Source organism: Phocoena phocoena, chromosome 6 (genome assembly GCF_963924675.1).
Source record: "Phocoena phocoena chromosome 6, mPhoPho1.1, whole genome shotgun sequence".
Lineage (NCBI taxonomy): Eukaryota > Metazoa > Chordata > Mammalia > Artiodactyla > Phocoenidae > Phocoena > Phocoena phocoena.
In genome coordinates this window covers 113,820,499-113,838,138 of record NC_089224.1, presented here as the reverse complement: position 1 = coordinate 113,838,138, position 17,640 = coordinate 113,820,499, and the positions used below count along the sequence as shown (strand labels likewise).

Genomic DNA, 17,640 nt, shown 5'->3' with positions numbered 1-17,640 from the left:
CTGTCCTGCAGGGTCTCCCCAGTGTCCCATCAAGGGGGGTATCCCCGCAGTCGCTCCTTCCTGGGGCTCCTCTCGGGGGAGGATCCTCTGGTGCAGGGTGAGACGTGCTCCCGCCTCTGTGCCTTCGGAGGGTCTCTGCTCACGCGCCTTCCCTGAGCTGTGATGGGACCTTAGCTCCCCGCGGCCTCTCCACTGTGGACGCTGTCGCCTGACAGGCTTCCAGCCAGGCCTGGAGACCTTCCCTCCATCCTCACGCTGATGTGTTTTCTCTCCCCAGAAAACTGCTGCACGTTTAATGAGGTTTGGGCTCTGGGGAGGTTTGACATTGGTGAGTTTTCTCTTCAGCGTCAATCTTAGATGTCTAACAAGATCTGAAGTCTCTTGGAAACTCTGACCCTAGGTTCCGTGTTCCCAGGATTGCGGCTGTGTGCGCACACCTGAGGCAGGTGTGAGCCCCCCTCACACCTGCCCCGGCCTGCCTTTCTCCTGTGGGGTCTTTCCAGGGAGTCGCTTCTCACGTTGGGCTCCGCGTGCGGGTGCCCTCATCCCCGTCAGCATCTCTGGATTCGCAGGGCAGGCCTGTCAGGTGGCCTCTGAGTTTCTCTTGCTGTGTGGCATCGATCTGGGGGCCCGTCCTGCCGCAGACTGGATGGCACGCCTGCCACCTGAGACGCTTAGAGACCCCTCCGCTTGGCACTGGGCCAGCCCAGCTGCTGCCCCGTTCTGCGCGTCGTGTGGGGAGCGCGTCCTTGCAGTGCACCCCGGGCCCTGCCCAGAAAGGCCGCAGCTTACCCTTCCCACACCACGCCCTCTGAACCAGCCCCTCCCTCCTCGGGTGATCGTCACCCCGGGGACCCAAATCGCTCCCTGGGGTTGGGGGCGCCACCGAGCCATCCGCCGGCGTCCTCGTCCTGTGTGAGTGTGGCTGGGTCATCTCCTCTGTGTTCCGGGAGTTTTCCCACGAACCACCTTGCTGCGGCGCTTTAGTTTTTATTGACGCTCAGCCAGCAGCTTGAGTCTTTTACTAAGAAACTCCCCAGCTTTGCCCAAACATGTTTTATGTACGATACATGGACCCAGTCCCTTGAGTGTTGACAGGTGACTACACGTGTTTAGCGTTCGCAATCAAGGTAACGTTTCCGTCATCCGAAAGCAGTTCCTCTGTGCTCGTTTGCAGTTAGATGGAGTCACGTGGTATGTACTCTGTTTTTGTGTCTTTCACTGACTACCGTGGTTTTGAAGTCGATCCCTGTCATTGTGTCCATCAGTAGTTTGGTACTTTTGAAACTCGGTAGGGTTCCACTGCACAAATGTGCTACACTTTGTTTGTCCGTTCACCTGCTGACGGGCTGTCTCTGGTTTTGTCTGTTACGCATAGAGCTTCTGGGAACAGTTGTGCACAAGTCTTGATGTGTGGATTGCATTTTCATTTCTTTGAGTAAATACTTAGGAGTGAGTTGCTGGGTCCCATGACGATCAGTTTGCCTTTAGAAGAAACTGTCCAGGTGTTCTCTGAAGTGACTGTGCCATCTTAGACTCCCACCAGCAAGACAGGAGAATTCCAGTGTTCCCCGTTCCGCTGACACTTGGTATCGTCAGTCTTTTGGTTTCAGCCGTTTGGGTGGATGTGTAGAGGCGTGTCATGGCTGTAATTTGCATTTCTTTAATGACTAAAGATGTTTCTGTGTATCTTGTTAGGTGTCTGTTCACGTATTTTACCCAGTTTTTAATGAGGTTGTTTGTCTTAATGAGTTTCAAGAATGTTTTATGTGTATAAAGATTTGGGGATCCAGTGCTTTCCAAGGTATATATCCTTGTCATGTGTTTTTATTGTTTGGGTGTCAGGATAATGCGGGTGTCAAAAAAAGAGCTGGGAGGTGTTCCCTCCTTCATTCTGTGAAACACTTTTTGTATTACTAGTGTTACTAGTATTATTTTGTCCTTAAATCTTCGTTGGAGTCAGTGGTGAAGCCATCTGGGCCTGGAGTTTCCTTGGAAGGTTTTAATTATGACTTCAGTTTCTTTAGTGTACTTATAAGGTGTTTAGGATTTCTGTTTAATTTTGTGACTTTTAAGGAATTTGTCAACTTTATTTAAATTTTTGACTCTATTGGCCTATTCATGTTTCTTTATCATCCTTTTAGTGTATTATGATCTGTAGTGATGTCCCTTCTCGTTTCCTGCTCTCTGATTTCTTTTTTTCTTCCCTTTGTTGGTCTGGTTTATCAACTTTTATTAATCTTCTAAAAAACCTGCTTTCGGTTTTTGTTGATTTCTCCAATTTTCTATTTAATTCGTCGTCTTGCTTTTATTCTTTTTCTTTCTGTTTATTTTGAATTTCTTTTTCTCTCCTTTCTAGTTAAGAGTAGAAGATCAGTTCTTTTACACCTTTCTACATTTCAATATAAACATTAAAGTTGATAATTCCTCTTTAAGCAGTGCTTTAGCTACACTGCACGTTTTTATATGTTGTGGTTTTCTTCATTCTCTAAAATATTTTGTTTTAGTTGCGAATTCTCGTTTTAGCAGTGGATTATCTAGAAGTTTGTAGTCCAGTTTTCATATGTGTGGAGGTGGGGTGGTTCTAGGTACCTTAGTGTTTTGGTTTCAAATTCTGTTGTGGTTCGGAGAGCGTAGTCTGTGTGGTTTCATTTCAGTCCTTCTGGACTTATCGAGACTTGTGGTCCACTGCGTGGTCTTGCAGAGTGTTCCGTGTGCACTTGAACCCGCGTGTTCTGCTGTTGTCGGGGAGTACTTTGTGAGTGTCAGTTCAGGTTGGTTTGGGTGTGTTTGCATCGCTGGAGTCTCAGTCACTCACCCAGGGAGGAGAGTTCATCTCCAGCAGTGATTCTGTCTGTTTTACCTTTTGGTCGTGTCAGTTTTTGCTTTGTGTATTTTTCGTCTGTTGTGACATTTATACGTGTTTAGGATTTTTCTGTCCTTTTGTGGTCGTGAAATGTCTCTTTATCACAGGTGACAGTCCTTGCCTCCGGCCTTGGCATGGCCAGTGTGTGCACGACTTGTCTTTCTATTTAAAGCGAGTTTCTTATGGGGACCCTGTAGTCCGCCTGGGCCTTACCATTGGAGTGTCCAACTTAATGCATTTCGTGTGATTATGGAGACGTCTGGGTTTTACATCTTGTCTCCTTTCTATATCTTTTCTTTGTCTTCCTTCTTTTCTGGCGTATTTTGGATTCGGCGTTTTTACTACTCCATTTCATCTCCAGTATTTTTGGGGGGGGGCTGCTTTAGGGTTTACAAATTTCATCGTCAGGTTTTCACAGTCTGCCTTCAAATAAAGTGATAGCATTTCACAAATAAGATCAGAAATGTCTTTTCCCCTTTTGGCCTTTGTGCCACTGTTGTCATTCATTTCATTACAGCCCCAGATAAGTTACTTTCACCCTCAACAGCCAGTTATCTTTGAAAGTAATTAAAAATGGTTAGCAATATTTATCCACGTATTTCCCATTTTTATTGCTCTTCATTCCCTTGTATAGATGAAGAGTTCTCAAACGTTTTGGTCTCAGAACCCCTTTACACTCTTAAATACCGTGACCCTCAAAGAATTTTTAGAAAATCTCTCAATATTTACTGTATCAGAAATTAAAAACAGGAACATTTAAAAGTATTTATTAATTCACTTAAAAGCAACAGCTCATTCCACGTTAATGTAAGCGATGTGTTTGTAATGAAAAATAACTGTATCCTCAAGAACGGAGCAGGTGGTGGTGTTGTACAGTTTTGTAAGTTTCTTTAACGTCTGGCTGACCAGAAGACAGCTGGATTCTTACCTGCCTTTGCATGTCATCTGCTTCAATATGTTGTTTTTATTGATGTAAAGGAAGAAAGTCTGGTTTCATGTGGATACGTAGTTGAAGAGGGGACAGTGCTTTCATAATCTTTTCAGTTAGCTATGCACATCTCTTTTTGATTCTATACCAAAACTTGACAAGTGCTATTTTCTTGAAGGTTAACTGAAATACGGAATTTGAAACTGTTACCAATTAACTTTTTTTTTTTTTTTTTTTGCGGGACGTGGGCCTCTCACTGTTGTGGCCTCTCCCGTTGCGGAGCACAGGCTCCGGACGCGCAGGCTCAGCGGCCATGGCTCACGGGCCCAGCCGCTCCGCGGCACGTGGGATCCTCCCGGACCGGGGCACGAACCCGCGTCCCCCGCATCGGCAGGCGGACTCTCAACCACTGCGCCACCAGGGAAGCCCACCAATTAACTTTTTTAAAAAGTTGAGATATAATTCACATGCTGTAAAATTCACTGTTTTAAAGTGTACGGTTCAGCGGATTTTAAGATACTCACCAGGTTGTGCAGGTGTCACCGCCAATTGCACACATTTTTATCGTACCCAGAAAGAGACGCGGGTGCCATCCGCAGTCCTTCCCCGTCAGCCCCTGGTGGCCGCTCCTCTGCCTTCTGTCTCTCCGGATTTGGCCGTTCTGAACATTTCATTTAAATGAAATCTGCAGTACGTGGCCTGTTGTCTCTGACTTTATTCAAGTAGCATATTTTCACGTCGTGCGTGTTGTAGCACCTATCGGTACCGCATTCCTTTTATGGTTGAGTAATGCTCAATCGTCCAGATATGCTGAGTTTTGTTTAGCCATTCCTCAGCTGGTGGGCATGTGTGTTTTCCACTTTTTGGCTATCGTGACTCCTGCTGTGAACATTCAAGTACGAGTGTTTGTGTGGCTGTGTTTTCACTTCTCTTGGGTTTATATCTAGGGGTGGAATTGCTGGGTCGCACAGGAACTCTGTGTTTAACTCTGTGAAGAGCTGGCAGACTGTCTCCACGGCTGCTGCACCGTCTATATTCCCCCAGCAACACCAGAGGTTTCCAGTTTTCCACGTCCTTGCTAACACTCATTTTCTGGTTTTTTGATTCGAGCCATTCTGGAGGGTGTGAGATGGTATCTCATTGTGGTTTAGATTCACATTTCCCTGATAGTAATGATGGGAAACCTTTTTCCATGTGTTTATTGGCTATTTGTAGATCTTTTTTGGAGAAATGTCTGTTCACATCCTTTGCCCATTTTAAAATTGGATTATTCGTCTTTTTATTGTTGCAACGATTCTTTTATATAATCTAGATACTAGCCCAGTGAACTTTTCGTTTTTTTGGCTGCGTTTGGTCTTTGTTGCCGCACGGGAGCTTTCTCTAGTTGTGATGAGCGGGGGCTACTCTTCCTTGCAGTGCGCGGGCTTCTCATTGCGGTGGCTTCTCTTGTTGCGGAGCACGGGCTCTAGGCGCGCGGGCTTCAGTAGTTGTGGCACGTGGGCTCAGTAGTTGTGGCTCACGGGCTCTAGGGCGCAGGCTCAGTAGTTGTGGTACACGGGCTTAGTTGCTCTGCGGCATGTGGGAGCTTCCCGGACCAGGGATCGAACCTGTGTCCCAAGCATTGGCAGGTGGATTCTTAACCACTGAGCCACCAGGGAAGCCCCCAGTGAACTTTTTGTACTCTGTTGTATTAAAACCTTCCTTACATTTTTCCTGGTCCTGTTACTCACGATTTTGTAAGGCCATGCCTTGTCATTGGGAAAATTGTTTTGCTGAGTGGTGTGGATCTTCCCGACGTCACATTTCATGATACAGTATCAAAAATTACAATGATTCATAGCATCACCAATCCAGTCAGAAAATCCTTTCCATGTTAGGAAGGTATCTAGTTTATGGCAGAAACGAATTTTCTAAAATTTTTAACTTCTAGTATTTTATTGTGAAAAATTTTAAACATGCAGAAAAGTTGACAGAATTATACAGAGAACACCCTGTATCCACCACCTAGATTTTACAGTGAACGTTTTTTTACAATACTTGCTTTATCACGTATCCATCCATCCATCTATTCTAATTCATTTATTTTATCTTTTCACTTTCTGGCTGCGTTGGGTCTTTGTTGCTGCACGCGGGCTTTCTCGAGTTGTGGCGAGCGGGAGCTACTCTTCTTTGCAGCGCGCGGGCTTCTCATTGCGGTGGCTTCTCTTGTTGTGGAGTACGGACTCTGGGCACGCGGGCTTCAGTTAGTTGCGGCTCGCGGGCTCCAGAGTGCAGGCTCAGTAGTTGTGATGCACGGGCTTAGTTGCTCTGCGGCACGTGGGATCTTCCCGGTCCAGGGATCGAACCTGTGTCCCATGCATTGGCAGGTGGATTCTTAACCACTGTGCCACCAGGGAAGCCGTAATTCATTTATTTTAAAACTTATCAACATTGATTTTTCTTTTGTCTTTCTCTTCTAAAAAACAAATTTTCTACATTCTTGATTTGATGTGCCAGATTTCACTTACCTTTATTCTTGTTTAATGAGAAGACATTCAGTTCTGTGGCATTTCATCTGATTATAGCTTTGACCATGTCCCTGTTAACATTGATGAGTGTTTTTCTCCACGCTATTATTTTATAATTGCAATTTTGATTATTTCCGAGCAGCTGTATTAATTGCTTGCGAGTGTCTCATGACAGTTCTTAGCGCTATTTTGGTGGTCAGGGAATGTGCGAGCACCTGTTAGGCTTCGGGGGTTTTCAGCCAGACCGTGTTATCAGCAGTATTCGCTGGTAGTGGCGGTGAACTTGGGCTGCCCGTGCACCGGGGACACTCAGCGCTGAGGCTGCCGATCCTGTCGTGAGGTGGAAAGCATCACGCGGGTGCTGTGGGGCGTGAGGGCCTTCCTTGCTCTCTGTGTCGAACCACAGGTCACAGGGAATCCATGTATTTCTGCATGCGTGTCATGGGTCTAAATATTACCTGCATCTAAGAGCCAGCCTGAGTTCAAACAAGTAAGGTGGGTGCTGGAAGGATGTACACACCACTGTTGGAAATCAATTTCAGTTGCCTTTTTAATGCATTTAATTTCTTCTACTTTAGGTAAATCTTAAAATGAGAGAGATAACAGAGAAAGAAGTTAAGTTAAAACAGCAGTTATTGGAAAGTCCAGCTCATCAAAAGGTAAAGGGTAAATTTCACTTCTCTGGAACGCACCAAGTTAGCGTTGCTCCCGTTTTAAAGAACTGTGTCTGTGTGTGCTCTGTGCTTGTTCGTTGTTCTCACCAAGCAGGGAGCGAGTGCCCTGGGCCCGGCCCTGGTGGCGAGGGCGTGGTGGCCACTGCCCTTTCTCCCAGGCAGGGGCAGCCTAGTGTTGAACTTGGGAGGGTGGGGGAGAGGTGGGAGGTGTCGGAAGCTCCAGAGGAAGGGACGTAGGGTCACCCGGGGTGAAGTCAGCATGGCGGGTGGGGGGGTTGCCCGCAGCCAGAGGTCCCCTTGGAGCCCTCACGGACTGTGCGCCCAGCGTGGGATTCAGGCGGGTAAATGTCACGTGTCCAGTGAAATGACCCACTAACGTCCTGTGTGACCTGATTATTACTATATTTTTTGGCCGAGCACGTGTGTGACTGAATCCATGTTCTTCAAACGCGTGTACGACGTGGCCTGGCCTGGGCTGCGGGCCCCTGGGCTGCGGGATGAGCGACTGTCCCCTTGCTCCCCTCTCTTACCTGGACCCCGGGGATGCTGTCCGTGGGCACCTCATCCCGGCCACGCTTCCGTGAGCCACCCCCCTTCCTCAGATGGGCGTGGGCGGCTCGCTGAGCCCCTCCCCAAATGGCGGTTGGCTCCTGTCCTTTTTGGTGCCCGGCCCGTGCGGAGTTTCCAGAGTAGTCTTTGCCCCCGCAGAGGCCAGTGTCGTAGAGGTGCCTGGGAGCTTCCCCTGCGGTCATCTGCTAGCGCAGAGGGACGCCCCGCCTCTCGTGTGAACGTGGCGTGCAGGTGTGTGTCTCGTCTGTCCACGCGTGCGCCTGCCGCGCTGACCTCCTCTCCTGCCTTCCTTCCCTCGCCTCCCGAGCAGTCTCCCTCCAAGTGGTACTGGAAGCTAGTGCCCGTAAGTGAGCTCCGCGCGTGCGCCCAGCTGCCGTCCAGACGGCCGTCCCGCCACAACCACTTGCCTCCATTGCAGACTGCTCGTGACCGTTTGTCTGAATGTCCTCCTTGGTGGTGTTGTTGCATTTCCCGCGGGGCAGTGATGGCCCGGTTCTGGGCAGAGTAGACCGTAACAAGGCCCTCTGGAGCCCTAAGGTGCATTTTGTAGCCAACACCCAGAGTGTGGTTTTGCCCGGTTTCTTAGGTAGACTTGCAGACAGTGTCTTCTTTGGACACATAGTTAACTTCTTTATATGACGAACTTCAAGGTCAATGACAGGCTGTATTCTCCTTTCTGATAGGTACCAGCAGGGGTGACAAATCATCCAATTTGCCAGGTTCCCCTTTGGACTTGTCCTTCCTGACGTTACGGTCCATGGTGGTTTGGTCTGCACCTCTGGCTGTGCTCCACCTGGTGACCTGTTCTGGAAGCAGAACCAGTTCGTTACACTGTTTCCCACGGAAAAATACCTGGTGCTCCAAGTGGTGCATTTTAAAATGAAGTTTTGGAGAACAAATCTTTTTGAAGGCTCCTTTATTTGCCTCATCCTTTAGTTTAATTATTTGGATCAAATTATCCTTAGAATTCCATCATAAAGGAGATACTGTGGATATAAAACTGTCAGTGGGATCCGCGTGAGCAGTGATAGAGTCTGCTTTGTAGCTGATGGGTAATTTTGCTTCTCTTTGAAATATATTAATAACAAAGAGGGGGTAAGCATTTTTATGCATATTTACATATCTCTTAACTTCTCGAAAACTGAAGGCCAAAGAGAGAACTGTTAAAAGCAGTTATGAGCTGTAGTGAGGACACAGTCAGAGATGCAGGTGTCCTCCAGGAAGTGGGGTTTCAGATGAGACTTCGTGTAGAAACTGGAGAATGTGGCCGAGAGCAGAGCGCCTGTAGGTTTCCTCCTAGCAGTTGGTCACCGTGGCCGCCTGAGCGCATGTCTGGCTCATCGGTAGCGGGGTGACTGTTAGGCTGCTGGGGGTTTGGAGCAGGGTCCCCTCGAGGGGTGGCACCGGCTCCCCCGACCCAGGGCTTCAGCACTTTCCCTGATGCAAACGCACACCATCCATCGTCAGCCGCAAAACCACCTGCTTCCCTGCATGCCGTGCTCGGCCCGCGTGCTGTCTGTGTGTGTGGAGACCTGGCCCGGCGTGTGCCTCGGGCTCTGCATGCGGGAGCCCCAAGGCTGGCCCCTGGGCACGGCGGCCCGAGAAACAAGTTAAAGTCCACGTCGAGGCCAGCGTTAGTGGCGTGCGTTGCACGTGCACGGGTGAGGCGTGTTCCGTGCAGATGCCGGCGCTGTGCGCACACTGCGTTCTTGCCGGGGCGCCTTCCTTTGGGTTGACTCTCCTGCACGGCTCGCGGAGATCCACAGCGGGCAGCACGGGTGGCGGGTTTTCTCCCTCGAGCTGGCACTGTGTTCTCCTCCCCTGGAGAAAGCGCGGCTGCAGGAGATGCCAGGCTCACCTGTGCCACAGGACGCGGTCCCCTGGCGGCCTGTGTGTCTGTGCTCGTGAGCGAGGCCCAGCTCCAGGGGCAGTGCCCAGGGGCGCGGGGAGGCTCAGAGCACCGTGCACGTGGCTTCCTGTAGAGGCAGAAGCACAGAAACCTTGAAGCACGCCTGTTTCTTACAGCACTCAGGTTCCTGACGCTTCCGTGCACGTACGGAGGGGCCGGCTGACGGATCAGACGACGTTCCGTCTGACCTGGTTTTGGGTATTTTCTCAAACTCTGTTAGTGCTGCTTCGTGCTCTTCACAATGGCCAAGGTTAATGCTGGTAATCTGAGGAAAGTAACAGTGACGTGGGTCTTCCCAGCGTCGGCTGTTCGCTGTTTAACTTGTTTCTCATCCGCCGATGGTGCGCCGGCCTCTGGCAGTGTAGACGTGTGTGCTGCTTCCTTGCCCTGGGTGTGCCCGGCCCTTTAGAGTGAGACGGCCGGTGTCTTTAGCAGCTAACTGCTGTCACCCAGTGTGGCCGCGAAGCCCAGTTCCCTGGATCTTGACACGCGTCCCAGGCGGACTGTGAAATCCAGACATTTGGGGCTTTCCCACGCGATCGCCGCTGTTCTAAACATCGTCCCGCAGGACTCCTGTTAACTCTAGACGTGACGTAGGCGGCAGTGACGGCACCTCGTGCGTAGTGACCCTTTCCCTTTTCTCCACCGCAGGTGCGCTACCGCCGAGAGCACCTGTCAGCGAGGCAGCCGCCCTACTTCCCGTTGTTGGAGGACCTGATGCGGGACGGCAGCCACGGGGCTGCTCTCCTGGCCGTGGTCCATTACTATTGCCCGGAGCAGATGAAGCTGGACGGTGAGTGGAGCGCGTGCCTCTGGAACGGACCCGAGGCTCAGGAGGCCGTTAGGATGCTCTGATCCGGACGGTCAGAACCCCGGGGAGTCGCCCTGAGTCCTTAGTGCCAGCCGGGGAAGTGCAGAGGCGGGCAGCTCTGACGGTGGCGTGTTTGTCTTTAGCCTCCACCAGTTTTCTCCGCTGGGAAACGGGACTTGGAAATATTTGGGTAACGTGTTAAATATTGGTGACTGTACTTCAGTCTCAGAACGGTCGAGAGCCCGTCAGCCCTACTCTAGTTGATTTAAAACATCTAGAATGTGGTTTAGGAAAATGAGCGCAGACCCATCTGTTGCCAAGCCGTGAGTGACTCACGTGGGCTCGGTGTTGGTATCACTGTGTCGTGTGTCTCTGAGGTGCTCACGCCTGGCCGCGGGGAGAGGTGCGGGTGATGCCGTGAGCAGCATGGCGCCGGACACCTGTCCACGGCCGTGCGGACAGGAGCTCTGATGTAGGTTTCGCTGAGTCCTCTTCTTTCTGGGGGAGGGAGGTGTGAGGCCCACGGATGCCCCGACCGCTGGCCGCACGTAGAGCGTCCGTCAGACTCGCTGCCGGCGCTGAGCAGACGTCGGTCCTGCTTCTGATCCAAGTGCGGAAGTGCTGGGCTTTGTAGTTTCTAAAGCACACAGCTGACCTTGAAAGAAAGGGGGGCTCAGGTTCCAGGAGGGGGTCTCCATCTGTGATTGAAAACCCCCAAATTGGCACGTGCCGGCCCCGGGCCCGTCAGGCCTCTGTCCCCGTGCGGCCTGGGCCGTGTGCCGCTGAGACCTGTAACCGGGGCCCTGGAAAGGACTGGGGAGGCTCCCCCGCGGCCAGGGAAGACCCAGGAGGCTCGTCTCGGGGCGGAGGCGGAGGTCTTTCCTGAGGAAGTGAGCTGCCGGGCTGCGTCCCAGGCGAGTTCGTTTGGGTCCAGGACTCGTTCGGCGGGACTCAGAGCAGAGTGTTGCCGTGTGGGAGCGCGGCTGCCGCCAGGGTCCGCCAGACCCGCAGAGAAGGGGCCCTGCCACCACCAGGCCGGCAGGCGCCGCGGACAGACCTGGGTGAGGAAGAGCCCTGAATGCGAGCGCAGGGTGTTTAAAATGCCGACGTGCGGGGCGCTCGAGCGCGCGGGGCTCCCTCCCCTCGGCCCTCCGCCCGCTGCGTGTGTGGGTAGGCAGTCCTGCCTCGGGCTTCGTCCAGCCTGTCTCTAACCTGTCCTCCGGGGTCTCGAGACAAAAACAGCTACGAGGGACAGAGAGCCTGTGCTACCGAGGAAGGGAAAACCCACAGCAGGATGTGAGTGTCGAAGCTCATTGCGCCTAATAGCGGAACGTCAACACGGGGCTTTAAAAACGACAGAACCACAGGGTGGAGTGACGGGAGCCAGGCTCACGACTTGCCTTGCGGGACCAGGCTGAGGAAGCAGGTGAGGGCAGAGTGAGGCCAGAGGGGCCTTGAACACACGGACGCAGGCTGGGCCCAGCGCACCGGCTCGTAGGGGTCGTGCTCTTTTAAAACGAGGAAGCCTGGAGGCCTTTACAAAAGTGGGCTTGATTCAGGCCACGGAAGAAACCTCGACGGATTGCAGAGGATTGATAGTTCCTCACAGCACAGTAAAACGAGAAGTCAGTAGCAAAGACATGCAGCGTATCTCTCCAAACCTTTAAAATTGTCAGTGCTCAGAAACCAAAGAAGATACCTCAGAATAGTTCACGGATCAAAGTAGAAATGACAGTGGAATTTTCTAGTGGGAGCTCTGTCAGGGCAGGCGTTTTTGTCTGTTTGTTCACTGATACATCCCGACCGTCTAAAATAGCGTCTGGGACAAATTTGATCAGGTATTTGTTGAATTAAATGGATGAACGGCGTACATGCCAGAACCCACAGGACGCGGCTCAGGGTGACAGGTGAAGGGAAACGTCGCCTCGGTGCATAGTCTGGACAGTAAGGAATTTAAGAATTAATGAACCAGGTTGATCTCAGCGCATTCGAAAGGAACATAGAAGTAAACCCAAAAAAGCTGAAGGAAGAAAAATAAAGAGTAGTCTTTCCCCTCTGGTCAGAAATCACCCCAACACATGGAGGAGACAGGCTGAGTTGCAGGTCCCGTCCTGAAGAGGACGGCCCGCCTGGGCTCTGGACAAGCCGCCTGGTGGAGGAGCAGAGTAGAGGGGTGCAGGAGGCCAAGCCGAGCGTCCCGGGAGGGCTCCGGAGCAGACGTGCAGGTCCTATTTGCCGGGGTTATTCCGGCACGAGGAGCAGAGCATGGGAGGAAGGGCATAGGCTCTCTTTCCTTCTTAGCATGGGTTGAAAATCCTGTGTAAAGTTCTAGAAAACAAGAATTGAATGGCTGAGCGTGTTCTCCTGTTCATCTCAGGAGGCACAGACCAAGGTCTGTTAGAAGCCACTGCCCGTTTGTGACGGATGCCCTTGGCCTGCCGCTGACGTGCTCTGACCCCACGGAGGTTCTCGACCCCGGACTGTTGCAGTCACGGGGACGGGAGGGGGTGCCGTAGCCCCAGCCCTGGCAGGGTGGCTCTGTCCACCTGCCCCGGGCACGGTGCCAGCTCCTGGTGAGCGTTGGGACCCACAGAAGACCTGTCTGTAGTGCTGGGGAATAAACTCAACAAAAAGACGTGGGACCGTGGGAAAAATCATGAACTCTGCCGTCGGGTGGGATTTAAACTATATTCTTGGATGCCAAGAAGCAGTATAAAAATTGTGATGTCCCCTGATTGTTCATGCAGTTGTTGCAAGTCCTTTTTACAGAAATTGACGAGGGAATGTAAACATTCATGTGGAAGACTGGAGGCCAAAGGGACAAAATGGTTGTTTTGGAGACTTTATTTTTATTTTCGGCTGCATTGGGTCTTCGTTGCTGCGCGCGGGCTTCTCATCGCGGTGGCCTCTCTTGTTGCGGAGCACGGGCTCTAGGCGCGCGGGCTTCAGTAGTTGTGGCTCGCAGGCTTAGTGGCTCCGCAGCCTGTGGGATCTTCCCAGACCAGTGCTCCAACCCGTGTCCCTTGCATTGACAGGTGGATTCTTAACCACTGTGCCACCAGCGAAGTCCTGGAGACTTTATTTCGATGTGAGTTTACTTTTCCAGAGAAGGTGCAGGAATTGATGCACTCTTGTCCCCAGACTTTCCAGCCGTTACATCTTGTCACGTTTGTGCTCTTTCTCCCTGAGCTAGTTGGGAATAACTGGAGAACAAACACATTCTTTTTTTTTTTTTTAAACTTCAACAACCTTTTATTACCAAACTCACCCAGGGTTAACCCTTTAACCCACCTAACAGCAAAACAGCATCTCCAACAGGATCTAAGCTGGAGGCGCACACCTAATAAAGATTGTCTGTGAAAAAAAAAAAAAAACGCACACTTGAATAAGTATTTTTTAAAAAAGTAAAATTCGGGCTTCCCTGGTGGCGCAGTGGTTGAGAGTCCGCCTGCCGATGCGGGGGACGCGGGTTCGTGCCCCGGTCCGGGAGGATCCCACGTGCCGCGGAGCGGCTGGGCCCGTGAGCCATGGCCGCTGAGCCTGCACGTCCGGAGACTGTGCTCCGCAACGGGAGAGGCCACAACGGTCAGAGGCCCGCGTACCGCAAAAAAAAAAAAAAAAAATTCCCCAAGGGATTTCAATCCAAAACAGCCAAACTCCAGCATTGGCAGTCAGCGCTGGCTCAGAAACCTCAACGCGGGATGCACCTAGGAGAAAAGCATCTCCTCTTAAAAAAAATCCACCTGTCTCCTTCTTCCTGTTCAACTTGCACAGCTTATCCCTAGAAATACCCGATAACTGCACAAACAGGACCCAGTCGCGTTCCCCGGCCTCTGCCTGTCGGTGGAGGTTCCCACCAAGGACAGTTCCTTAGCGATTTTCACCTCGACTACAGTCGGGAAATTGACCCCTAATTTCTGAGCACTTGCAGAATGTCCTCAGGCTTCCTGGGGGCTCTGTGAAAGATCGCGGGTCAGTGTACCTGACCGAGATGGGAATGCAGGCTGGGCGAAGGGGGCCTTTTCCAAATGAAGACACCCGACACCTTCAGACCTGCAGTTTAACCTACCAGGTGAAAACTAGTAGCAGCTGGCCCTGCCCAAAGAGTGCTGGTCTCCCTGCTTTACCCGTAAAAGTAGTAACGAAGAGGAGGAGAGTCCAGCGTGTTCGACCTCATCTCCCTGCCAGGAACTTGGAGCCGTGGGCGGCGTCCTCCAGGCCGAGGTCTCAGGGGAGCTTTGCCACTTCTGGCCACTCCTGGCAGCCTGACTCATGGCTGCTCCGTGGACACTGTGTTCCCTTGTGCAGGGTGCTTAAGAATTGCCAGGGAGGGGACTTCCCTGGTGGCACAGTGGTTAAGACTCCACGCTGCCAGTGCAGGGGGCCCGGGTTCGATCCCTGGTCAGGGAACTAGATCCCACACGCATAGCTCAACTAAGAGTTTGCATGCCACAACTAAAGAGCTGGCGAGCCGCAACTAAGGAACACACGTGCCGCAACTAAGGAGCTCGCCTGCTGCAACTAAGACCCAGCACAACCAAATAAATAGATAGATAGATAGAATAAGTATTAAAAAGAATTCCCAGGGAAATTATGTTTTCAATTTGACTTTGTCACTGATGGATACTTGGATAGCAACTTCTAGAAAACTGCTCAGAGGACCTCTCCCGGGGTCACGGTCACAGATCCTTCCAGTTGACGGGCCCTTCGCTGGCCTTGGGCAGCAGCGCGTTGATTTTAGAGAAATGTCTGCACCCAAGGAGCCCTCTGTGCACCGGCCGCGGGGAGGGATGCGCGGTCTGTGGCACTGCCTTTCTCCTGAACGTAGGAGCCCCAGAGACGAGGCCTCTCGCAGTTGGATTGAGCCAGGATGCAACGGTGCCGGTGAGGTGCTCCCAGCCTGTGTGAGAACTGGCCTGATGTGCTGGGCGGTGAGGGCAGCAGTGAGCTGGAGAGCACCTCGCTGGCCCATCTAGGTAAACCTCCGTGACCAGGATGAACAAAACCGTCGTGTCTGCGGACAGCTCTTTATAAGTGTTTCCCAGACTGCGCGGGTCTGGGCCAGGTCTGGGCCAGGTCTCTGAACACTGAAGCAGAACCCGTGGGCTTGATGGGGTCCACGCCGTGGATCTTGTCCCAGGGTGGCGGCCTTCACACGTCTCAGGTCGCAGGTTTGGGTCCGTGTGAAGACTTGGTTTAGGGCTTGCTGTGGTCTTCTTTCTTTCTTTGTTTTTTATATTTATTTATTATCATTTATTTATTTGTTTGGTTGTGCCGGCTCTTAGTTGCAGCAGGTGGGCTCCTTAGTTGTGGCCTGTGAATTCTTAGTTGCGGCATGCGTGTGGGATCTAGTTCCCTGACCAGGGATCGAACCTGGGCCCCTGCATTGGGAGCGTGGAGTCCTAACCGCTGCACCAGCAGGGAAGCCCCTGGTGTCGTTTTCTTCTGTCCAATCCAGGCTCTGGCCCAGCATCACCACCCTGTTGAGGGTCCCATCTCTGCTTCCCTGTACCTGGAGCTGAGTCCCAGCCTTTCTTGCCCTTGACGTTTTCCAGGCATGCAGGTCGCTTAGTTGGTTGACTGTCCCCTGTTTGGCTTTGCCCGGCGTTCCCTCCTGGTGGCCTTCAGGGCCTGGGTTTCCAGCAGGAATGATGCCGCAGGGATGGTCCCTGGGTTCAGGTGGCGTGCGTTGGCTTCCTCCTCTGAGATCACCGCTCTTTGCTTTATGACCGACTAGTGATAGGGGAGTGGCTTTGGTCTCTCGTCGCGCTTTCACCCCAGCATTGGCATCTGTCGGGAGTTTCTAGCTCTGCTGCTTGTTCTCTGGTGGGTCAGCACTCCTGTGCAGAGGGCTGCTCTGCTCTCCTCTCCTCTGTCGTTATTTATCCGCGTGGTGATTTGTATCAAGATGGCCTCGTGGATTCTTACTTCACGCAACGGGTTATGACCCATGACATTCATCGTTCTCTTGCTTTGTCCCAGATTTCAGACAAGTTGTGATTTTGAAGAAGAGGAATATGGGGTACTTGCTCTGCAAAGACCAAGTTTTGTTTAACTTTACATCCGCTAAGTGCAGGGGAGCCATGCAGAGAGGTCCGAACAGTGACTCTCTGTGGGACCCCAGGGCCTGGCGTGGCCCACAGCTTGTAGGGCAAGGGGGACTGGCCAGCGCAGAATGTGGGGCAAAGCGCCATCTGTGGGGGGGAGATGCAGTGAGACTCCACCCCACATGAGCCAAACACTCTTCCTTGGATGAAAGACATAAACCGGAAAAGCAGAATTTAAAAACTTTGAAAAGAAAATATTTTTATGACATTGGTGTTGGGATGGATTATTTAACTTACAAAATAGCCAAGTAATAGAAAAGATTCCTGTATTTAACCATATTAAGATTCACTGTGGTGACAGAGGAACATCATAGACAAAACTAAGTGGTAAAAGCTGTACCCATGAAAAAGTGTTTGCAACAGATATAAATGGACAAAGGATTGTCACACAATTGTTTTGTAACCATAATACAAAAAGAATTCCTACAAATCGGTAGGAAAAAGGTGAACAGCCCAGAGGCAAAACAAGAACAGCTTTTTCCCAGAGGAGGAGGTCAGGGCGAGCCCGCGGCAGTGGGGGGGGCGCACCACTGCAGGAAGGCAGAGCGGGCCCAGCGGGGTGGCCCGGCTGAGAGGCCCGGGGGCGTGGCGGGGTGGGACGTGGCCGGGCGATGTCAGGTGTGGGCAGTGCAGCTTGCAGCCCCTTCTGGGAGGGTCGCCAGCGCAGACGGCGTGCAAGTTTGGTTTTTCTGACATTTTACGTACTAGTGAAAATTGTGGAATCCTAGATCGCTGTTAAAATGAGTGACTGAAATCTGCCCACAGCAGCGCAGAACAATTTGGAAACGTAGTTCCGAGTTTGGGGAAGATAACAGGCTGCAACGTGATGGGCGGTTTGTTGTCATGAATGTAAATTGAAGACAGCCAGGTCAGCAGCGCACTGTTGATAGGATTTATGGGCAGAGACCATACGTGGTAAAGGCACCCACACGAGACAGGTCACGGGGCTTGAGGAGAGTGGTTGCCTTGGGGGGAGCTGGGCTTCACCTCTTGTGATGCTTTGTTACTGAAAGAAAGTAAGGTCTGGATCGGAGAAGGTGTGATGTTAATGTTCGTCCCATCTGGGTTGAGGGTACACGGGAGTCTGTTCCTTACATTTGTAATGTTTCATAATCTGAATTTTAGAAAAGAAACATTTCTTAGCAATATAAATGTACGCAGTTAGTTACTCAGCTTATAGAAGTTTTCTCTTGAGAATCCGTAGTGCTGGGGCATCGCTGCCTAGGACAGAATTCGTACGTAGATCCCGGATGCTGTGAATCCCGTGT

General features: G+C 51.6%; 1 protein-coding gene and 1 pseudogene across 2 annotated transcripts in view; one reads left to right on the top strand and one right to left on the bottom strand.

Moving 5' to 3' along the window:
• The window catches only part of CAMSAP1 (calmodulin regulated spectrin associated protein 1), a 53,347-nt gene that overhangs the window by 21,097 nt on the left and 14,610 nt on the right, over positions 1-17,640 (top strand). Inside the window, exons 4-6 of one of the 2 annotated variants that reach the window (XM_065878690.1) lie at positions 6,880-6,960; positions 7,856-7,888; positions 10,106-10,247. In XM_065878690.1, coding sequence (XP_065734762.1) covers positions 6,880-6,960; positions 7,856-7,888; positions 10,106-10,247 — 256 coding nt within the window. The remainder of the gene's footprint in view (positions 1-6,879; positions 6,961-7,855; positions 7,889-10,105; positions 10,248-17,640) is intronic. The other variant, XM_065878691.1, reaches the window with a different exon arrangement.
• On the bottom strand, positions 14,945-17,068 carry LOC136124475 (uracil-DNA glycosylase pseudogene; annotated as a pseudogene).